Source organism: Helianthus annuus, chromosome 2, assembly GCF_002127325.2.
Source record: "Helianthus annuus cultivar XRQ/B chromosome 2, HanXRQr2.0-SUNRISE, whole genome shotgun sequence".
Taxonomy (NCBI): Eukaryota; Viridiplantae; Streptophyta; class Magnoliopsida; order Asterales; family Asteraceae; genus Helianthus; species Helianthus annuus.
In genome coordinates this window covers 143,790,816-143,813,133 of record NC_035434.2, presented here as the reverse complement: position 1 = coordinate 143,813,133, position 22,318 = coordinate 143,790,816, and the positions used below count along the sequence as shown (strand labels likewise).

At 38.7% G+C, this 22,318-nt stretch overlaps 1 protein-coding gene and 1 non-coding gene across 2 annotated transcripts; one reads left to right on the top strand and one right to left on the bottom strand.

Annotated features, from left to right (window-relative positions):
* Positions 1 to 12,820: 12,820 nt before the first annotated feature.
* Positions 12,821 to 12,927, top strand: LOC118489806. Its single transcript, XR_004887820.1, has one exon. It is a non-coding gene; the product is annotated as a small nucleolar RNA R71 (small nucleolar RNA).
* A 3,594-nt stretch (positions 12,928 to 16,521) lies between these two features.
* Positions 16,522 to 17,611, bottom strand: LOC110923164 (zinc finger protein 1). The gene has a single exon (XM_022167341.2). It carries the CDS (start codon positions 17,507 to 17,509, stop codon positions 16,670 to 16,672), a length of 840 nt encoding a protein of 279 aa, XP_022023033.1. The 5' UTR covers positions 17,510 to 17,611; the 3' UTR covers positions 16,522 to 16,669.
* Between the last annotated feature and the right edge of the window lie 4,707 nt (positions 17,612 to 22,318).

The following is a 22,318-nucleotide window of genomic DNA, read 5'->3' as shown; positions in this document are numbered from 1 at the left end:
GACCAAGGTTAGATGCATCGCAATAGACAACAAAGTCGTCGTTTCCGTCGGGAAGTGCGAGTGCGGGAGCGTTGCAAAGCATACGCTTGAGAGTTTGAAAGGAATCCTCCTGTTCAGTTCCCCAAACAAAAGGCTTGTCTTTATGCGTTAGGGAGGTGAGAGGAACAGCGATTTTAGAGAAATCAACGATAAATCAATGGTAATAACCCGCCAATCCGAGAAAAGAACGAACTTCGTACGGGGTTTTCGGTGTAATCCAACTCTTAACTGCTTCAATCTTCGCAGGATCGACGTGAATTCCTTGACTGTTGACGATGTGACCGAGGAATTAAACCTCCTCGAGCCAAAATTTGCACTTGGAGAACTTGGCGTAGAGGCGATTTCCTTGGAGAAGCTCGAGAACTAAACAGAGATGCTGCGCATGTTCGGCTCTCGACTTCGAGTAGATAAGAATATCATTGATAAACACGATGACGAAGCGATCAAGGAAGGGTTTACACACACGGTTCATCAAATCCATGAAGACTGAGGGTGCGTTTGTAAGACCAAAAGGCATGACCACTAATTCGTAATGGCCATAACGGGTACGAAAAGCGGTTTTCGGGATGTCTTCTTCTTGGATACGCAACTGGTGATAACCAGAGCGTAGATCGATCTTAGAGAAACACGTAGCGCCTTTCAGTTGATCAAATAAGTCGTTGATTCGGGGTAGAGGGTAGCGATTCTTGATAGTGAGCTTATTGAGTTCCCTATAATCGATGCACGTTCGGAACGATCCATCCTTCTTTTTCACAAAAAGGATGGGTGCGCCCCATGGTGATGTACTAGGGTGTATGAAGCCTCTATCAAGTAACTCCTGGAGTTGACTAGAAAGTTCACGCATTTCGGACGATGCGAGACGATAAGGGGCTTTAGCGACCAGGTTAGCTCCTGAAATAAGGTCGATACGGAAATCGATATCTCGGGTCGGGGGTAGACCGGGTAAATCGTCAGGAAAGACATTAGGAAAATCCTGAACCACAAGTACCTTTTCCATTGGCTTCTTTTCCTCCTCTGCTACTACAATGTGAGCTAAGAAAGCCAGGTATTCCTTACGTAGATACTTTTTCGCTTGGATACACGACATCAGTTTCAGTTCTTTCAAGGATACTTCGCCATAAACACATAATTGATCGCCGTTTGAGAGGGAAAATGAATCATCTTTTCGAAACAAACAACTTCAGCACGATTTTCACGAAGAAAATCCATGCCTACTATGACATCGAAGCTACCAAGTTGCATAGGAATGAGAACGATCGGGAAAACGTGATTGTTGAGTTCGAGAGTACAATATTTATGTCTGAGGAGCTTTTCGAATTCAAACGACACAAAACAGTTATCAGCTCCATTATCAAATAAACACAAAGCATAAATACCATTAACGAGGAACGTACCATTGACAACGTTGTTGTCAGTCTGAGCCTGGCGGATGTTGATGCTGAAGGTTCTGCCGGGGGCTGCTTGTTGTGGCTACTGCTGCTGCTGAGGTTGTTGTTGCTGTTGTTGCTGCTGTGGTGGTTGCTGCTGCTGCTGTTGCGGCTCTTGTTTCATGACTTATGTGGGCAGACGTTAGCAAAGTGATTAGGGTCACCACAAGTGTAGCAAGTTCAAGCATTAGCCACGGGTGCTGGAGCTGCTGGGTTACCCTGAAGAGCAAGGGGTTGAGCTGGTGGTGTTGGAAGAGCTTGAGCAGCTTGCTGGCGTGGGCCTGAACGATAGTGAGCAGTAAAATGCCCATAGATGTTGCAGTTCACACAGAAATGACAGTTGACCCCTGTTCGATGATGATATGTGCAAGTTGGGCATAGAGGGTGGATACCAGTGTACGCACGCTTAGTAGGCGGTGCGTTGGTAACAGTAGCTTGTCAGTTCTGGTTGTTGGGCTGTACGTGGACGGCGTTGAGTGGAGCGGCGGTAGTAGCATAGTTCTTCTTGTTGTTGTTCTTCTTTCGCTTGCGTCTCTGGCATGAAGACTTTGAACCTTGAGATGCTACATTGTCGGTGGTGGGAGTAGCAGTAGCCTGATTGAGACTCATGGTCGAGGTTTTGAAATATCCAGCTAAGACTCGCTTGTCGTTGATCTCAGCTGCGAGTTGATAGGTTTCCTCAATAGTAGTAGGTTTTGTTGCCTGAACAAAGTCAGCTATACAGTCGGGGAGAGCTCGAATGTACTTCTTGATTGTCTTATCAGGCATGTCCACCTGGCTAGGACAGATAATACTCAGCTGCTTGAAGTGAGCGGTGAGACCAGCTTGTTACCTCCTTCCTGCTTGATGTGCCAGAATTCATTCTCCAGCTTTTGAACTTCATGAGGAGGAAAGAACTCCTTCTTCATAAGCTCCCTGAGTTCCTCCCATGAGAGGCCATAAGCTGCATCATTACCGCGCCTGTTGCGCTCAGCAGTCCACCAATCCAGAGCCCTGGGTTGAAAGACTCTGGTAGCATTCACAGTGCAGAGATTCTCTGGGCATCCGCTTTGCCTGAAGGTAACCTCGATAGAGTCAAACCACTGGAACATAGCAGTGGGTCCATCTTCGCCAGTGAAGTTTGCAGGACCGCAGGCTTTGAATTGCTTAAAACTTATGGGAGTTCGAGGCGCGTCGCTCTTTGACTCGACAAAAGATTTGCTGCTGACCTCGTTGATTTCACTGACAATCTGAGGTATGACCTTGGCCATTTCCTTGGCCACAAGTGAAGCGATATGCTTGTCAGCATGGTTTCGTAGGGCAGCACGTTGAGTGTGGGATCTAAATGACGATATTGTCGAGTGCAGATTCTGCAACAGACGTCGTCATATGAATTATATGAGATTCGATTATATCGGGTTTTGTTTTAAAAGTTTAGTGTTTTAACACTCTCTATTATTATTATTATTATTATTATTATTATTATTATTATTATTATTATTATTATTATTATTATTATTGTTATTATTATTATTATTATTATTATTATTATTATGTAAAGCACAGTAACACGTCAAGCACATAGGCACTTAGTCACGTAGGCACATAAACCACATAAGCACGTATACACATAAACACATAAGCACGTATGGGCACATAATTCACATATTTTGCACGTATTCACCTATCTTTCAAGTCACGTAGCGCGTTTGAGAGTCGCGAGCGACAGTGAGTAGCATAAGCGTCGAGTGTAGCATACAAGAGTTCTTAGTTTGTTCGCGATTAGTTAGCGTCTTAGGTTGCGGTAGTGGCATATTACAGCGAAAGCAAAAAGCGATAAAGCGTAAATTCTCCAAAATCGAAACATATAAACACATAAAATCGGTGACGCGTAAAATCGGCGACTGTAGGCTAGAAATAAAATGGAGTGCCTTGGGTGTTAGACTTCGACTACCCAAAGTGATTCGATTATTCACAATGACCTCGAGTACACGCTTTGGCCTAATAGACTGTGCTCTCACCGAAACACGGTGAACGAAACTCATCCTTCTGGTTACTACGTGACCCGAGTCATTGGAACAATTGAGACTTTGGTGAGAGTTTGTAAAATCAAAGTAGGGAGTAGAACGCATTACTTAGATGTGGGTTTCACCCCTAACTTAACAACTTTTCTCCTAACTGTGGTTAAACAACCACGAGATAGAGATGGGGATTTCCCCGTTGAGGTGTGGATGTCACTCCTAACTCAACGGAGAGTCTCGTGCTGAGAGTAAAAATATGCGGAGAGTGAGTGATCTTATCGAGAGTTCCTGGTTTTCACACCTAATCTCGACCCAATCACTCAATTGTGTTATCCGAGTGTTTTCGAAAACGTGTGCATTGTGTCAGCCTTAGGAAAGGCAAAATAGTTTTCAACCTTAGGAAAGGTCGCATTCGTACGAAGCTGTAGTGCGCGGGTCCGTACGAAGATGTAGTTTTCGCGGGTTCGAATGAGAGTATCAAAAGTGGGTTCGTACGAAACCCCTACTGGGTTCGCACGAAGCTGGTCTGTTGGTACTTACACTATAGACTAGGTCAATTCTACACGACTCGACCTAATTCCCTATAGTTATGGCTCTGATACCAATCTGTCACACCCCAACCGATGTCGGAAACATCAGGGCGTGGCACTAGGCGAACCAGATTGCTCAAGAGAATCCATAACAACTATTAAATGACAATATTTAAAAGGTTCATTGTCCCATACCAATAAACAAATATTCCACAAACAGTTATCACAGAGTCACATCCCTTAAAAAAAACAAGTCTGACAACCTAGATTTTTATTAGATGAGTTTCTAGACTGCCAATCTTGATTTCAGCATAAAAACTCCATCAACCTGCCACATACGTTAAAATAAAAGTCAATACATAAAGTAAAGGTGAGTACACAAGTTTGCATAATAATAGTATAAAAAGCGTTTACGCATAACCAACATGTAACACGTAACGGACGAAGCATGTAACTATCAACAATGATACAACCTAACCACGAGACTGCGTTGAGGAGTAAGCGCGACACATGTTCACCGAAGCGAACACGTGAAGTAAAGTATTGTGATCCCTAGCAACCCCTGTCACACAGGTGCTGAGTCCAAACTATAGTACTATCGTTGCAAGAGGCGGTCTAGTGTAACACTATATAAGCATAGTAATAAGCATTCGACAACTCACGTATAGCATGCGAGAACGGTTAGTGTTTAATAAGTGTTTGTGTTGTGTGTTGTGTTTTGATATAGAAGTATGTAACACCCAAAAGTGTGTTAAACGAAAATGGGTTCGAATATACTCACAGTGTGCGCTCAGCAAGTAAACACAATCTTGATTGGATTGAAGGGAGCGCGTCGGGTTAGCCAGTGCACGGAAACAGAAACATAAGTCTTCCTCAGGGATAAATGGTTGTAAACAGAATGTCGAGTGAGGTAAAAAGTGTTCAACAGTCTATCCGAACGGATGGGTTCCATCCGAGCGGATGGCCATTCGAATAGGATGTGTTTGTTTGCGAAAATGTTAAAATTCGGAGTTTAGTTAAAAGCGTTTAAACAATGGAGATTATAAGGGTCAGGTCATCCGGACGGATTGCCATTCCGGTGGATGGTCTCTGTTCGAAGTTCTGTAGAAACTTTCTAAGTAAAAGTTTTAAGTTAACGTAGACGGCGTGACGACATGTCAAACAATGGAAACATACCAAGTTCAGTTCAATAGGTTGGATGGGTCCTGCCCATTCGGACAGCCGAGCTGTTCTTGATGAAGATTCATGTTTAACCCGTTAATCGGTCCATCTCTCCAGTGGAAATCCGTTTTCAAGCCGGCTCTTGACTAAGGAACGAGTCGAGAGTCTGATTGAGTCCACATTCCATCAATCTTGTGTGAACTTCGAGGAGAAGTTCAAGATAAGTTGGAAAAGTGTTGAAATCTTTCATAACTTAGTTGAAAAGTCTGGAAATCCTTTAGATCTGGAACCAATCTCGATTAAACGGTGCTCCACCACAGTTTGCCTAAGCAAACCGAGTGGAAACCACCTTCAAGAGGTCCAAAACAGTGATTTCAAGTTTATGGTGTAGAAGTGATTAGAGATGAAGGTTGGTGAAGATTTGAGGGAAAAAGCTTACAAATTGGCCTTGAATCGTGACTGAGAGCTTGGGAGCGGATGAGAGTGTCAAAGTGTTAGAATGAGGGCGTACGACTAGTATTTATAGGGGAGGGGCGAGGTTTAAGGTGGTGCGTGAGTGGCGGTGTTCGGATGGCTCCATCCGGTCGGATTGTTATCCGGGCAGATGTCCATTCAGACGGAAGGCCATTCAGACGGCCGAGTTTGCGCGAATTAGTTTTCCAACTTTGGTTTGTTTGTTAAGCGTTGCGTTGCGTTTAATCGAGTTGCGAGTGAGCGTTGGTGCGTATAAGCACTGCGTTGATAACCACATAACATTCCAAACAAGTAATCATACAATTAACACACATAACATAATTAAATCCGCGTTTCAAGTCTGCGTTGAGTTTGCGTTGTGATAAGCATTTAGTCTAAATAAGCAATGTAAAATGCGATAAAATGCTTTTAAGTAACAAGCATTATAAAATAGCGTTTAAATGCGATGACTGCGTTTCGAATAAGCGTTGTAATATGCGTTTAAAAAACGCGTTAAAATGTAGTTTTAACCCATTGTGTTAATCGAACCCCAAGAGTACAAGCGTTTACGTAAAGAATAACAGCGACACGTAACGATCCGAAATGTCAGGTTGTTACACTACTCGTGTCTTGTGTTATTTGAAGGAAACTCCAGGATAAGGTATTCTCATTCCTAAAGAAGGTGGGGCGAATCTCTTGGCCTATTGGGATTCTGATTAGTTACGATGTCAAATGACTAGATGTCTAGGACTGGTTATTTACTTCTTCTTGGAGGAGCTCCTATTTCTTGGAGGACCAAAAAGCAGTCAGATGTCTCCAAATCCTCAGCAAAAGCCGAATATCAAGCCATGTCTAATGCTGTTAGTGAAATCTTGTGGTGAGGTGGTTTTTACGCGAGCTTGACATGGCTCCTGTCCGACCGACCCAATTGTTTTGCGACAATCAAGCTGCTCGTCACATAGCAAATAACCAGGTTTTTCATGAGCGCACCAAACACATAGAAATGGACTGCTACTTTGTAAGGGAAAGAGTTGATTCTATAGATATATGTCCCATGCCTATTGCCACTAAAGATCAAATTGCTGACGTTCTTATAAAAGCCTTAGGGGCCAACTCACTCTGTTTCCTACTGTGCAAGTTGGGTGTTCGGAACCTTCACGCTCCAACTTAAGGGGGAGTATAGAATATGGGAAGAATATAGGGCTTTTATTGTGCAACATTCTCTCCTGATTTGTCTCTCCAAGACTATTTCTCCATCATGATTTCCATTCCCGTTTTATCTCCTTTTATGGTGCCTCTCTTTTGTTATATATAGAGGCCACATTCTTGCTTTGTAATTATCAGAATATTATCATCCGAATATCATCAATTAACCAAAACCCATAACAATTTTGTTAGTTTATTACAATTATTACAAATAATATATTTTCGAGTTAAATGTCTGGCTGGTCCCTGTGGTTTGCAAATATTGCAGACTTGGTCCCAGTGGTTTAATAATTACACACTTGGTCACAGTGGTTGTAATTTTTGCACTCGTGTTGTATTTAACTAACCTATGTTAAATTTTTCAGTTAAGTGTATATGAAATGTCTATTTTAAAGATAGAACAATTAAAAAAATAAATGAATAACCATCTTCTTTCTATATTTTACAACAACGAGAACAAGAGGTCAAACATCTCCATTATCAAGCACGCCGCCGTTAAACAGAGGAAGACATCACCGTCATCTACACCATTGTCCTACAAAATGACAATGAAGATGCATGTCATCTACACCACCGTCCCTTGCCCCCTTTTCCATCAGTGACGACCATTGCCGCCACACAACCCTTTCCACCAGTAGTGGAGATGGAAGCAAATGGCAACTATAAAGTGGGTGTTTGAAACGTAGACAGAGCTGGAGGTGTAGGTTTGAAGACGAACTAATGGTGGCCCCCGACAACCCACTTAATTTTTCCGGGAGGTGTTCGTTGGTGGTGGTGGGTAGCCGGTTGATGCTATGTAGCGTTATAGGTTTTTATGTATATTTTTTAGCCCTTTTTAACACTTTAGTCAAGTTTTAAATTTATAAAACACGATATTCTACTAACACTAAACACACATATGGGCAAGTGCACCCATCATGAGCGTAGTATAGCGTTGGTAAGATATTGAGGTCGTCCAAGGACACAAGAGCTTTTAATACCGGTTTATCCTCAACGTCTAATCAAATCAAAATTTTGGAAAACAGGTTTTAAACATGAAACTAAAAACTAAAAATGCTGAAAATAAAAATCAAATAAAAACAGATAGACAAGATGAATCACTTGGATCCGACTCGCCTTTAGTGTAACCTTTGATGTTTTCCGCACTTTTGCACTTTTTAAGAGATTATCTTAGTTATAGTAGTAGGCCCCTCTTTTGAAGGTGACGTTACCCTCAACCCGGTAGTTTGAGTCAGCAAGGATACAATCCTAAAGGGTTGGATTATTGAAAGATAATTAATTAAGTTATTAATGCGTAAAGTGGTAGGCCCCTCTTTTGAAGGTGACGTTACCCTCGGCTAAGTGGTTTGAGTCAGCAGGGATACAATCCCAAGTAGCCGGGTTAATGTATTAATAGTAGTTTACATATGAGGGGATCAAGCCATTCGCACCCCCGCCATCCAATACCAGTGGGTATTGAAGGAGGTCCTAGTAAGCTTAACCCAGGTCCTTGCAGGATCTATACACTGAACAAGGCAAGAACCTTACCAAACCATTCCCTTAACCCCTGACCAGGTAGCCAACATATCTCTATATAGACCGTAGAGATATGAATGGTGTAAATCTTTTATTTTATATAGACGGTAAAATAACGCCAAGACACCACGGACAAATGATAAGGAAGTTTCACCTTCAACATAAGAAACTGGTTATTAAATTCATTAATACAAAACCAAATAAAAAATGCGAAAAGATTAAAAAACAAAAGTATTACACTAAATGCTTGTCTTCACCAAGTGATCTAAGAGACTTAGGCAAACATGGCCTTTGTTTGTCAAGAACTCTTACTATCAATCCTGGATCCCAAGACTACTACACACACTCTATGATGAATGATGGATGATGGTGGTGGATGAGGGTGTTATGATGGTGGTGGAGTGTGCGTGAAGTGAGAGAGAGGTGGTTTGCCAAGGGATGCGTTTGAAGTGAACCAAGCACCTCTATTTATAGCCTGCACAGAAGCCCGGACACGGCCCCGTGTCCATTGGGCACGGCCCCGTGTCCATCCACTTTCTCTTTCTTCATTAATTGCAGTTTGTCTGCATTAGTTGACCACGCCCCCGTGTCCGCTGGGCACGGCCCCGTGTGCAGAAGCGTATCTATACTATCAAGATTTGCTTGGATTCTGCGAATCTTAGTGTTGACCACGACCGTGTTGAGCTGGGCACGCCCCGTGTTGGGAAATAGAAGCTTCTACAACTTTGTCTTTTCTGCAGGCACTTGAGCACACCCCCGTGTCCGCTAGGCACAGGGCGTGTTCAGCCTTCTGATCTCTTGTTTTTGCTTGGGAAGATGCTGTCGAGGGGTCGGGCATGCCACGTTTATTCCTTTCCTTGTATTTATGTTAGATTTAGCTGTATTTTTGCTTCTTTTTTTCATTTGCGCTCATTTAATCCTGAAAATACAAAAGGAAGACAAAAGCACACTTTTTCCAACATTAGTACTAAAAAGGGTTAGTTTTATGCCTTATTTGATGTAATTTATATGTTGCATTTTACACACATCAAATACCCTCACACTTGAGTCTTTGCTTGTCCTCAAGCAAAACTCTTTATAATGTGGCTTACACACTCAAATGGAATGGGTAGAAGAGAAGTTTTGGGCTTGTCTTGAGTGTCGGGATTCCAAGATCTTTATTAAGTTTTATTTTTATGTTATTTACAATCCTATTCGTTATGATTTATTTAGAACGTTTCATAAGAGAAATTACTTATTTGGGCATAACATGCCTCTTTAAAATTCCATTTATATACAAGTTCACATACCTCACAGGAGATCACTCAACACTCGGCCGAAGATGTATTTTTGTGAAACACTCGAGACCGGTATGGAACTTACTTGTACCATATGCTTGCCAAGCAATCAATCCTCCCCCTTTTTAACTATAAACCTTTGTAAATATCAAGAGGACTAGGGGAAGGGTTAGGCTTGGGTTAAAGGTAGGTGGTTTTGGGTTAGTGGTTAGTAGAAAAGGGCGAAAGGCGTAAAAAGCGTCGGTTTTCGTAAAACTTTTTGTTTTTGTGACTTTTTATTCAAATGAAGCATTTTTCAAACAAAGTTTTTTTTGAGGAACTTGTTTGTTTATTGCTAGACTTCATCATTTTTTTTTTTGATAAGGAATGTCACATGAAGACCGAGCTTTTTACTAAAATAAAATGTTTAAAATGAAAAAGGTTTTTTGGTGGGTAAAGAGTGTTTGTTTTGTGGGTTTAGAAATGAAAAGGTTTAGACTCAAAGGGGTTAACTAGGGTGATTTTTGGGTTGGTGGTAAAAAAATAATAATAATGGTGTTGAAAATAAAAAGGGTAAGTCCTAATGCCTTCATCATTTACTTACTTGGGTTTAAGTTGGTAAGGACCGGGAATGTATTGTCATGGCAAGTTCTAGAGTCGTAAGAAACCAGGCGGCTATTCACACAAGAAACAAAATATGAGCATTTAGTTTATAGATGTGTATTTATATGCTCAATTAAAGGCTCAAAACTCACTTTTTGTGGGAATGGGTTTTTAATGTGATCAAGTATATATAATCAAATTTTAACTAGATTTGTCATGTCTTTTCATAATTTTCTTATATTGGTTCTTTTTATCACGACGCTATCGGTTGTAAATTTGTAAAAATATAACCTTTGTAGAACTTGTTATTCCCAATTTAAACCAAGACAAGTAAAACAAATGAAAAGTTTTTGAAACAATTTGGGGTGTTTAGCGGTTCCAATAGAGTTTTATGTAAGGCTTGTAATTAGGACTTGCAAAATTCAAGGTTTTAGCATCCCCCCCCCCCCACACTTAAATTATACATTGTCATCAATGTGTCCCAAAAATAAGTTTTTAGGTTGATTGAATGTGTAAAAGGTGTGTTAAAACAAAAATTTATGTTACTGGGCATCTGGACACGGGCCGTGGTGTCCGGGCACGGCCCCGTGTTCATATTGCCAGTAACAGAAAGTAACAGAAGGCTGGGCACGGGGGCGTGTTCAGCAAACACGCCCCGTGTCCAGTTACCTGAACTGAGCGTTTTTCTGCAGACCCTTGAGCACAGGGCGTGTTGGCTGAGCACGGCCCGTGCTGAACTTGCTGAAATGAAGAAAAATTGTCGGGATGCTCTGTTTTTCTGCATGGGGTGTTGGTTCAAGCTTCCCTTAGTATCCTTCACCATCCCGAGTGTGTTTTATTCCTGAAAATTAAAACTAAACTAGAAAGCATAAAAGTTAATCTAAACTAAACTAAGGATAGTTCCGCGGAATGCCTCCGTGGTGCGCCACGTTTACAAGGGTCCTTGGCTAGACCCAAAGCCAGTCATATGTTACCCAAGTAAGATGGTTTGCATCCCATGTTGCACCGTCGGAGAGCATCATCCAAACTTGAGTCTATGACTTTCATGTAGTTGACCGAGTCATCATCTTCTACTCTTTTCCCAACTCCAAACTTCATTTCCATGTCCCCAACCCTCAATGTTAGTGTCCCCCCATTCATGTCTACCACTGCGTGGGCCGTAGCTAGGAATGGCCTCCATAAGATGAGTGGTACTTCGGTATCTTCCTCCATATCTAGTATGACAAAGTCGGCTGGGAAGACAAAGTATCCGACTTTAACCAATAGATTTTCAGCGACACCTTGTGGCTATTTAACGGACCTATCGGCGAATTGTATGCTCATTTTTGTAGGGCTTATTTTTCCTAGGCCGAGTTGGTCGAACATTGATGCGGGCATGAGGTTGATGCTAGCCCCAAGATCGGCTAGTGCATTGCGTATGGGTGATTCCCCAATCGAACAAGGGATGGTGAAGCTTCCGGGATCGATCTTCTTTTGTGGGAGTTTGTTGAGTAGCAAGGCGGAGCACTCTTCGCTTAAATTTACTAATTGCAATGATTCGATTTTCCTTTTGTGAGTGAGGGAGTCCCTCATAAATTTTGAATATTTAGGCATTTGAGTTAGGACTTCGACAAATGGAATATTAACATGCAATTATTTTAGTAAATTTATGAATTTTGTGAATTGCTCATCGGTCTTTTGGCGAAGTAACCGACCGGGGTACGGTACTGGAGGAGTCTTGGTAGGCTCTTGATTTGGGGGAGGATTCGTCTCTTTTCGGGGTGTCGGCGAAGTTGCGGGTTGGTTAGACGGGCTCTTATCGGTTGGAGGTATCGGAGCCACCTCGGGACCTACGGTACGGTTTCTCAATGTGATGAGATGTACTTGCGCCTTCGGGTTGGTTTCGGTATTACTGGGTAATGCGCCTTGTGGTCTCTCGGAGAAATTTTGAGCTAGTTCATTTAATTGTTTTTTCAATGTTTTGAATACTAGCTTGTTGATTTCTAAAGTTTAATTCCGGTTGTTGAAATCGATCCAAGTTTTTCTTGTCGGTGTCGGAGATGAGGCGAGAGATGGTGTCCTCAAGCCTCTCTTGTCCCCCTTATTGTTGTTGAGAGAAATTTTGCGACTCGTTTCTTGGTTGTTGAAAGTTTGTTCATTGGTTTTGATTTTGTTGGTTACTACCATTACCGGGTTCTCTCCAACCGAGGTTAGGGTGGTTACGCCATCCTTGGTTGTAGGTACCCGTTGGAGGACCTGACGACCTAGGTCTATTATCAATGTAGTTTACCGCTTCAGTTTGATTATCCATTTCTTTCATACAACTTCAATTTTCATGTGGTCCACCACACCTTTCACAAGCCATAACTGAGGCCGTTTTTGCCATTTCTAACTTTTTGATTTTTGAAGAAAGGGCCTCGATTTGGGCTCGCAAAGAGGTGCTTTCGTCAACCTTATGGGCGCCCGGGGCAATAGATTTTGTGCCTCGGGGAGTGTGCCACTGAAAATTGGTTTGAGCAATTTCCTCAATTTGATTATAAATTTCATTTGGGCGACGATTACCTAAAAGTCCCCCGGAGCTAGAGTCAAGTGTTTGTCTTGTGTGCGGCAGCAACCCATTATAGAAAGTGGATACTTGTTGCCATACCGCAAGACCATGATGAGGACACTTTCTTAGTAGCTCCTTGAACCTTTCCCAAGTTTCATATAAGGATTCCCCGTCCTCTTGTGAATATGTATTAATTTCAGTCATTAATTTAGCCGTTTTAGCAGGAGGGAAATACTTATATAAAAACTTTTGGGCTAATTCATCCCAGGTGTTTACCGAACCAACTGGGAGGGTATTAAGTCAAGCCTTAGCTCGGTCTTTTAGTGAAAATGGAAACATTCGTAGGCGGATGGCGTCATTTGATGCTCTGTTGATCCGAAAAGTATCACATATTTCCAAAAAGTTGGTAATATGTAAATGGGGATCTTCGTCCGCAAGCCCGTGGAAAGTTGCGGAGTTTTGGAGCATTTGGATCAAATGCGGCCGAAGTTCGAAGTTGTTGGCATCGACATTCGGTGCCTTGATAGCGGCGCAAAGATTACCTACGGTGCCCGTAGGTAATCCATGAGGGTACGTTGATCCGCCATTGGAAGTGGGTCCCCCGAAACTTTCTCTTGGTTTTTAGCTTTAAGTCTTTTTCTTAGAAAGCGTTCGGGTTCGTCTAGAAGTTCTTTTATGTCTCTACTGGAACTGGAGCTCATACACTACGTAGAAAGCTCAGGTGTGGCGCCTGGGTTCCAAGTCCTGCAATTAAAACAAAAAGAACTATGGTCAGAAGTTTCACCACGGCCCGTGGTCGGAGTTACAGTGATTGTTTTCCGGATCCCTGTTACTGGAGAGCTTGACACGGCCCCGTGCTGCAACAACACGGCCCCGTGCTCAGCTCTATGTAACTCGGAAAATAAAAACTGCCAGTAACAATGCTGGGCACGGCCCGTGTCCGACCAGGCACCGCCCCGTGCTGCAGTCTGCAGAAGCTGAAAATTCTAGAAAAATCCTAAAAAAATAGAAAAATAAGAAAAACGATTAGGTCGTTGATTCCTAACTTTCTTAAAATCCTTGTATCCCCGGCAGCGGCGCCAAAAACTTGATGCGTGTGTAGCGTTATAGGTTTTTATGCATATTTTTTAGCCCTTTTTAACACTTTAGTCAAGTTTTAAATTCATAAAACACGATATTCTACTAACACTAAACACACATATGGGCAAGTGCACCCATCGTGAGCGTAGTATAGCGTTGGTAAGATACCGAGGTCGTCCAAGGACACATGAGCTTTTAATACGGTTTATCCTCAACGTCTAATCAAATCAAAATTTTGGAAAAAAGGTTTTAAACATGAAAATAAAAACTAAAAATGCTGAAAATAAAAATCAAATAAAAACAGATAGACAAGATGAGTCACTTGGATCCGACTCGCCTTTAGTGTAACCTTTGATGTTTTCCGCACTTTTCCACTTTTTAAGAGATTATCTTAGTTATAGTAGTGGCCCCTCTTTTGAAGGTGACGTTACCCTCAACCCAGTAGTTTGAGTCAGCAAGGATACAATCCTAAAGGGTTGGATTATTGAAAGATAATTAATTAAGTTATTAATGCGTAAAGTGGTAGACCCCTCTTTTGAAGGTGACGTTACCCTCGGCTAAGTGGTTTGAGTCAGCAGGGATACAATCCCAAGTAGCCAGGTTAATGTATTAATAGTAGTTTACATATGAGGGGATCAAGCCATTCGCACCCCCGCCATCCAATACCAGTGGGTATTAAAGGAGGTCCTAGTAAGCTTGACCCAGGTCCTTGCAGGATCTATACACTGAACAAGGCAAGAACCTTATCAAACCATTCTCTTAACCCCCGACCAGGTAGCCAACATATCTCTATATAGACCGTAGATATATGATTGGTGTAAATATTTTATTTTATATAGACACTTGAGCACGCCCCCGTGTCCGCTGGGCACGGGGCGTGTTCAGCCTTCTGATCTCTTGTTTTTGCTTGGGAAGATGCTGTCGAGGGGTCAGGCATGCCACGTTTATTCCTTTCCTTGTATTTATGTTAGATTTAGCTGTATTTTTGCTTCTTTTGTTCATTTGCGCTCATTTAATCCTGAAAATACAAAAGGAAGACAAAAGCACACTTTTTCCAACATTACTACTAAAAATGGTTAGTTTTATGCCTTATTTGATATAATTTATATGTTGCATTTTACACACATCACCGGTGGTAGATGTGTTCGACGGTGTTTGTGGGGTAACCGAATACATGTTCTTTAGGTTTAGGTTTGGATCTGTGAGGCTGGTGGTTTGGTGATGGAGTTTTCGCATATTATTATCTGACTGGCGGGTAAAGAATTGAAGGCTTGTGGTATTGAATCGGGTGAAATTGGTGGTTTTATTGTTGGTGCGTAGGGGAGAAATAGATGAACAACAGAGTTTTAGGCAAGGTTGAAGAAGAAAATACAAAGGTGAAGAAGAAGCGGTGGAGCAGGAGTAGTGTGGTGTGAAAATGGAATTAAAAAGAAGATAAGGATGGGCCCATCTGTTTTCTTTTTTATTTTTTTAATTGTTCTATCTTTAATTTCAAGGTAAAATAAGCATTTCACATATACTTAACTGGAAAACTTAACATAGGTTAGTGATAAGAACCACACGAGTGCAAAAATTATAATCACTAGATCAAATGTCTAATTATTGAACAATTGGGACCAAATCCGCAATATTTGCAAACCACATGGACCAATCAGGCATTTAACTCTATATTTTTTAACTTTTAAATGTCAAGATTTATCTTAATTTCTTTGAGTACACATTAAAGTCGGGATGTCCCTCCTTTATGTTTTTAAATTTTTATTTTAAACATTTTAGGGACGATATATCCTTTCTAAAGGTTAGTTTATTTATTTTTTAAAATTTTTATTTCAAACATTTTAGAGACGACATGTCGTCTCTATAGGGTTAAATATATATATTTTTAGTTAAAAATAAAGAATAAATTATTTATTAACCAAAACTAAAAAAACAAAACAAAATTATGTTTCCCTGTAAAGACGAGATGTCCTTTCTATAGGTTAGCCTTTTTTTTCCCACAAAAAAATTTGGAATGGTGGGAAATTATGCCGCCTAAATTTAAATAATTTTTTGAATAGTCGAACTTGTTATAGATTAAACTTTATTTTTTAGTTTTATTATAATTTTCATACATATTGATCATTAATGAAATTAAATTAAAAGAAAAATATTTAAAGTTATAGAGACAACATGTCGTCTCTATAAGTTAAAATGTTTTTTTAAAGTTTCCAGTTCAACAAAAAAAAAACAAAAAAAAAAAGCAAAAAAAAATTATTTTCACCTTATAGAGAGGATATGTCGTCTCTATAAGGTAGCCTAGCTTAAAAGGTACGAAAACCCTATAGAAACGATATGTCATCTCTATAGGGTGATCTATAGAGAGGATCTTTGTTGTCCCTATAGGTGTCCTCCCTATAGGGTTCTTTGAGTACACATTAAAGTCGGGATGTCCCTCCTTTATGTACTCGGACAACATCAAAATGGTTTACTTAGGAGTTAAATACAACAATTATTTTACTTCACCCATAAATATAAGTTAGACCCAAAAGGATTATTGAATGTTCAAATTTGAATTATAAGTAAATTAAATTAAACTAGACTTGTGGGGAATAACAATAATATATGAAACATAGTTCTGGTTGGTTCTTTGGACTATACTTCATGCGTCTTCCTAACCATCCCCACTTTGTCTTTGTGGGGTGGGTTAGAAATGATGAAAACTAATAAAAAAACATAAAAGAACAATACCCTGAAACAATCTTTCCAAGATCTAAATATACACACTATATTAACTTAAATTAAAAAAAAATAAACAAAAAAGTAAAGAAAAAGAAACATAAGTATAATGGATTCTCAACCACAAAGATTTAACAAAAAAATGTAACTGAATTGACTAGAGCTTGAGGGACAGATCAAGTTTTTGTGACTCATCTTGATTAATCTTCAACTCCGGCCACCATAAACCACCAATCTCATCTTTAACAGATGAATTTATTCCTGTCCTAAGCACTTCAAACCGCCCAAAGCCACCGTGGGACGACGGTGGAGCTGCCGTGAGAGTTGAGGTGTAGCTAGCCAAGTTGAGCTTCCCTATAGCTGGCTGCTGATCAACATGAGGTCTTGATGACCATCCTTTTGGTCCATAAAAGCTCTTGAAACCCGAAGAACTCGAAGCCGAAAACATAGAACTAGAAGGTTTGTGGATCATGGAGTGTACCTGAATTCCAAGAGATCTATTGTTGTTGTTGTTGTTGTTATAGCCATGGAGAGGAAGTGATGAAAGGGTAGAACAGTAATTTTGACCATGGTGGTTTTGTTGTTGCATATATGCATGGCCAAAAGCTGCAGCTGCTGAAATCATTGGAGTTGAAAGAAACCCTAATCTTTGGCCTCTTTTTGCAAGATTTCTCTCTCTTTTGTGGGCATTTTGGTGACCACCTAATGCTTGTGAGCTGTAGAATTTTCTTTGACAATAGTTGCATGAGAAAACCCTAGGTTCAGTTGTTTCTGATACTTGTGGAGTTGTACTTTCTGTTGAACTGCCCATGTTAAAACTGTCTATAAGATTCAGTTCTTGATTCAATCTTGATTCATCATTACCATCAAAAGTTTCTACATCTCTTTCTTCTTCCTCTTCATCATCTTCTTTAAAATCAGCATCACAAGTTCCAGTCTTTTTCGCTATTCTAAATTCGGCATCACAAGAAGAAAGTAACTCTTCTTCATTTGACATTGTTCTTGGGCCTCTTTCTTGGTTTGAAGGGGTGTGTGAAATTGAAAGGGGAGAATTGAGAAAGAAGTTGTTTAAGGAAAGTGAATGCTTTGTGCTTTAATTGGAAAAAGTTGTGCTTTAAGTGGAAAAATACTATGTGAAAGAGGTTTCCTAGATAAAGACTAAAGAGACATGATTTCAGTTAAAGTACAGTACAGTTTTAGGTAAAGCTTTTAATCTGACACAAATAGTTCAAAAATGCAGTTTAATTATGTTACTACATTTATACTCTGTGCTGTTTTAGTGGTACCTTATTATGGAATTAATCATTTTTGCAATATACCTATCTCTAGGGGGAAAGTTTTCACCTGAGGCAAATATAGCCCTAATCTAGCTAGCACAATCATAATGCTTTGATTTATACGTTGTACATAATTTTACAGTGACTTGATTTTTTCTGCAGTTAATTAAACATACATTTAAAGGAAAATTACACACTAAATAGTCTTTAACATGGAGGCTTTGATTGCTTCAATATACATTGATAAGGGTGAGATTTTACCGGGTTATGTTTGTTTAATTATATAAATATAATTTGATTCACATATTAATGTAAAAATTTTAAAAACTTTATTATATAATTTAACTTATTATTATTTTTTACATTATATAGCGAAGTAGTGCATATTAATCAAGATTGTAGATTTGTAAAAAAAAAAAAAAAAACATGTGAATCAAATTAGGTTTTGTTTCTTATAAGTAAAAATTTCACCCATTTGCACTTATAACACATATTTGTTCTTACCTACAAATCTACAATCTTAATTAATACGCACTACATAATGTAAAAAATAATAATAAGTTGAAGGTTGGGCCCTCTAGCGTTTTGAAATTATATAACGGCTTTCTTAACTAAATTTACTAACTTTGATATGTGATATGCATCCCATATATTCTCATGTATTAAAATCTTAAGAAAACAACTATTTTTCTATAAAGAAGGCCTCGGTTTTAAATCGTTTAAGCTCTTAAAAAGGTTGAACCGGCCTGGCTCTGTCCCTATTTAAGCTTTTTATTAAGTTAAACATGAGTTTATCATTTAAGCTCTTTTTTATTAAGATAAACGTGAGTTTATCATTTAAGCTCTTTTTTATTAAGATAAACATGAGTTTATCATTTAAGTTCTTTTCCTTTTTCTCGAAAAGAAAGAAAAACTATGGCACCAATAAAGATGAATGCACGAAACCCTATTGTTTTCAACCTCATCTAATTAGTTAACTCAATTATGTGACCGCTAACACGTGCGTTTGTAATATGAGAAATGGAATTTAAATACGTTTACGTCCTTTTACTAAATATAATAATGGAAATACATAATAAAAAATCAGTATTCCCTTATTTTAGTTTGTCCTACAAAAATATTTACTTCCAAAATGGGCCAAGGGTTGTCTCTTAGTCATTTGTCATTGGAGAAAAACAAAACAGCAGGTGGGAACTTTGAAGACATCCAATCACAAGTTAACTGGCAAGTTAGAAATAGCATCTTTTTCAAAAGGAACACACTGCTCCTTTTGGAGAATCCATGCTATGGGTACAACTTCCATTTGCATAACATACAACTACAATAACTTTCTTGATACCTTCCACTCTATACAAGTAAATCATGTTCTTTTAATTAGATAATAATAATAATAATAATAATAATAATAATAATAATAATAATAATAATAATTTTGCTAGCATACTTATAATCATAATCGTGCGTGTAAAGTGAACACGACTCGTTTAACTCATTTATCTAAACGTATGAAAACGGTTGCTGGGTAGTTATCAAGATGTAAACGTGTTAATTGGGTTGATGAGATATAATAATTAACCAGGTGAAATAGGGCGTAAATGGGTTCATAGATCGATCTATTTAATTAAACGTGTTATTATTCCATATATAAGTTAGTAAGTTTTTTATGCATTAGCACTTGTAACTTGTGCTTAGAGAGTTTTTCAAAAAAAAAAATTACTTTTCCACTTTTAACCCAAAAGTTTTATCTTTTAAGTTTTAACCTCTTTTAATTTTTTTTACTTTTAACTCAAAGTTTTCCATATTTTATAATTTAACACAACACTTTGTTATTTACAACTTTGGTCCCCCATACTTTTTATCTTTCGCAAATTTTTCGTTTTACGTTTCGTTCTAAATTTTGCGAGTTAACATGTCGTAGCGTGCATGTGAGGTTCAACGTTTTTGCTCTATATTTTCATATTTGACAGACCCATCGCAACGCATCCATTTTTCCTCTTTTGAAAAGTTCGCCGCAACGGGCGGGTCGTAGATCAACTAAGTTATTATTTTCTACGTTTTACGTTTATGCTTAATTTCTTTGCATTAAGACACTGTAACGGGTTTGCGTGGTTCAACGATTTTAGTCTACTTTTCGTTCTGTGTAATTTTTACCATTTTATCTATTTTATTTTTGCGATGTTTAGAGTCGATGGCGTTGTGGCATTGGTGCTACTTGGCACGGTTTTACGAACGTTTTTAACCTATTAAATTTTTTACTAATATTTTCTTTCGGTTTACCCCTGTTCTTCCTTTACTTAAAAACTATTTTTATGTGCATATTTTATGTACGGGTGTGTATAAATATGATTTGTTCTATATTTCGACGTAAACTTTTTTTTTATAGACGAGTCAGGTCAAATATATTACGTTTTCGTTTAAAGAAACCATTTTTACGTGCATATTTTTACGTACGTTTTGGTATAAATTCAAGTTCTACGTTTTGATGTAAACTTTTGTGGGAAATGATTTAGGTCAAATATAATATATTTTCATGTTTATTTTATGTATGTTTCGTAAAGTTTGTTTCGAACCGAGTGGAGTCAAATTATGGTTTCTTTTTCTCCCTTTTTCCGAAAGCTCTAATTAATCTCTTTCGATTACATGTGCATATTTTCCTTCATACCTGTTACATTTTCTATGTATGAGTTGGGTCACATATAATACGTTATGATTGTTCGATATGAATTCCATTTACTTTACGTTTGATCCAATAACAATGTTTATACAGGTTACATTGAGTTCAACTGGATACGTCGAATGTGTGTTTTCATATGGTTAATACATCATATAACGTTTGGACTAATCCATTCAATGTTTACGATGTACCCGCGCCGCAACGCGGGCGGGTCTTAGTCCTAGTTCTAGTTAATTCGTATCCAACCCATTAATTAACCATATTTAGATAGGAAAACTCAAAAAAAATATTAATTTTTATGCCGTGTTTCCGGCTCAAGTCCAAAATTGTCCCCCTTTTTTAAATACAAGTCTTAAAAGAATATATTTCTCATTATTTTTTTCTATGAAATATCTTTTCAACTCAACTCAACTCAACTCTTATTAATGTCTCTTAATCAGTTATATTTATCCTATTCGTGTGTTTCTTTTAAAATGAAAGCATTGTTAACTTTCTAATAAAAAACTTTGTATATTAAAAATCAAAAAAAATATCTTATCTTCTCTAATTTGAGACTCGTGTATTTTCTTAAAGTCCCGCTAAAACAAACAATCAAATCAACTATGCTCAATAATGCTACATAGATATTTAGGGGGTCTTTAGAAATTGCGATGGCAGTCGCGTCAATCCTTTTGTCCCTGTAAAGTTGTGTTACAGCCATGAAAGCAAACCTCTAGAGCCTACCACCGTACCCCAAGCAAGGTCATAATAGATTGCAAGAATTGCGAGCTATTATCTTTGTATGGGTGTGTAACATGTGATAGGCAATGTGTAGCACTACGTGTAATAGTAATACAGTATGTGTGACATGTGATGGGCCTTGTGTAACAGTATGTGAAATCAATATTGCATGCACGTGTGTTGATATTAATTTTGAAAGTGATTCTATGTCTTTTACACCAAGCTTAAAACTTAATGGCCGCGTTGTTTGCCCACCATGCTTCAACCACGAGTGAAACACCGCCCTCATCCTCTTGGTTGGGTGTTCTTTTGTCTGGCTTGTGCTTTAGACCACGCGGGTTTGGGTGTATTGCGGAAGTTTACCGTTGAACAGTAACTATCCTAAATAAAAAGAAAATATTTTGTTTAAATTTAAAAAACTCTCTATATATAAACCTATTTCACACTTTTAACACACACAAACTCACTAACTTATTCATCAAACACTCTCCTAAAGTATTATCTTTTTCGTATTTTCATCCAATTTCATGGGAACCGATGGACCAAGGAAGGATATTGCTTTGGCAATGAGTTGGGTGGATGTTGTGGAGTTAGGGCACTCTCCAAATAATGCTACTATTTGGAATGCGATTTTGACTCACTTTCGTCATCAAGTTCGTGCAAATAATCGTAATTTGAATCACATTACTGGAAGGTTTATTACGACACGAGCAAGTTGTGGGTTTTTTGAGAGGCTTTTCATCAATGCCCTCAACTGCGAAGAGGGCATGACTGAAGATCAAGCGATTGAGGCGGCATGTATCGAGTACGAAACACATCAGAACACAAGCTTTCGTCATCTTGCGGCTTGGAGAATTTTGCGTGCACATTTAAACAATTAGATCGTTTATTCTAGTTCTTATGTATTGTTTTTAATTTATTCGTTTGTAATCTTTTTAATTATAGTTTAATGAAATGAATTATGTTTTACTTATAGATTAATGAAACGAATTATGTTTATATTATTTTGATACTTATTTTTTTATATAATGCTTTAAAGATTATAACTGATAATCATTAGGTCATTAATACCTAACTAATGAAGTGATGGGTGAACCAGTACACCATTAGGTGATGTGGCGGACACATGACGAAA

Coding starts and splice junctions, on each gene's coding strand:
- LOC110923164 (XM_022167341.2), bottom strand. CDS start 17,509: ATGTCAAATGAAGAAGAGTTACTTTCTTCTTGTGATGCCGAATTTAGA.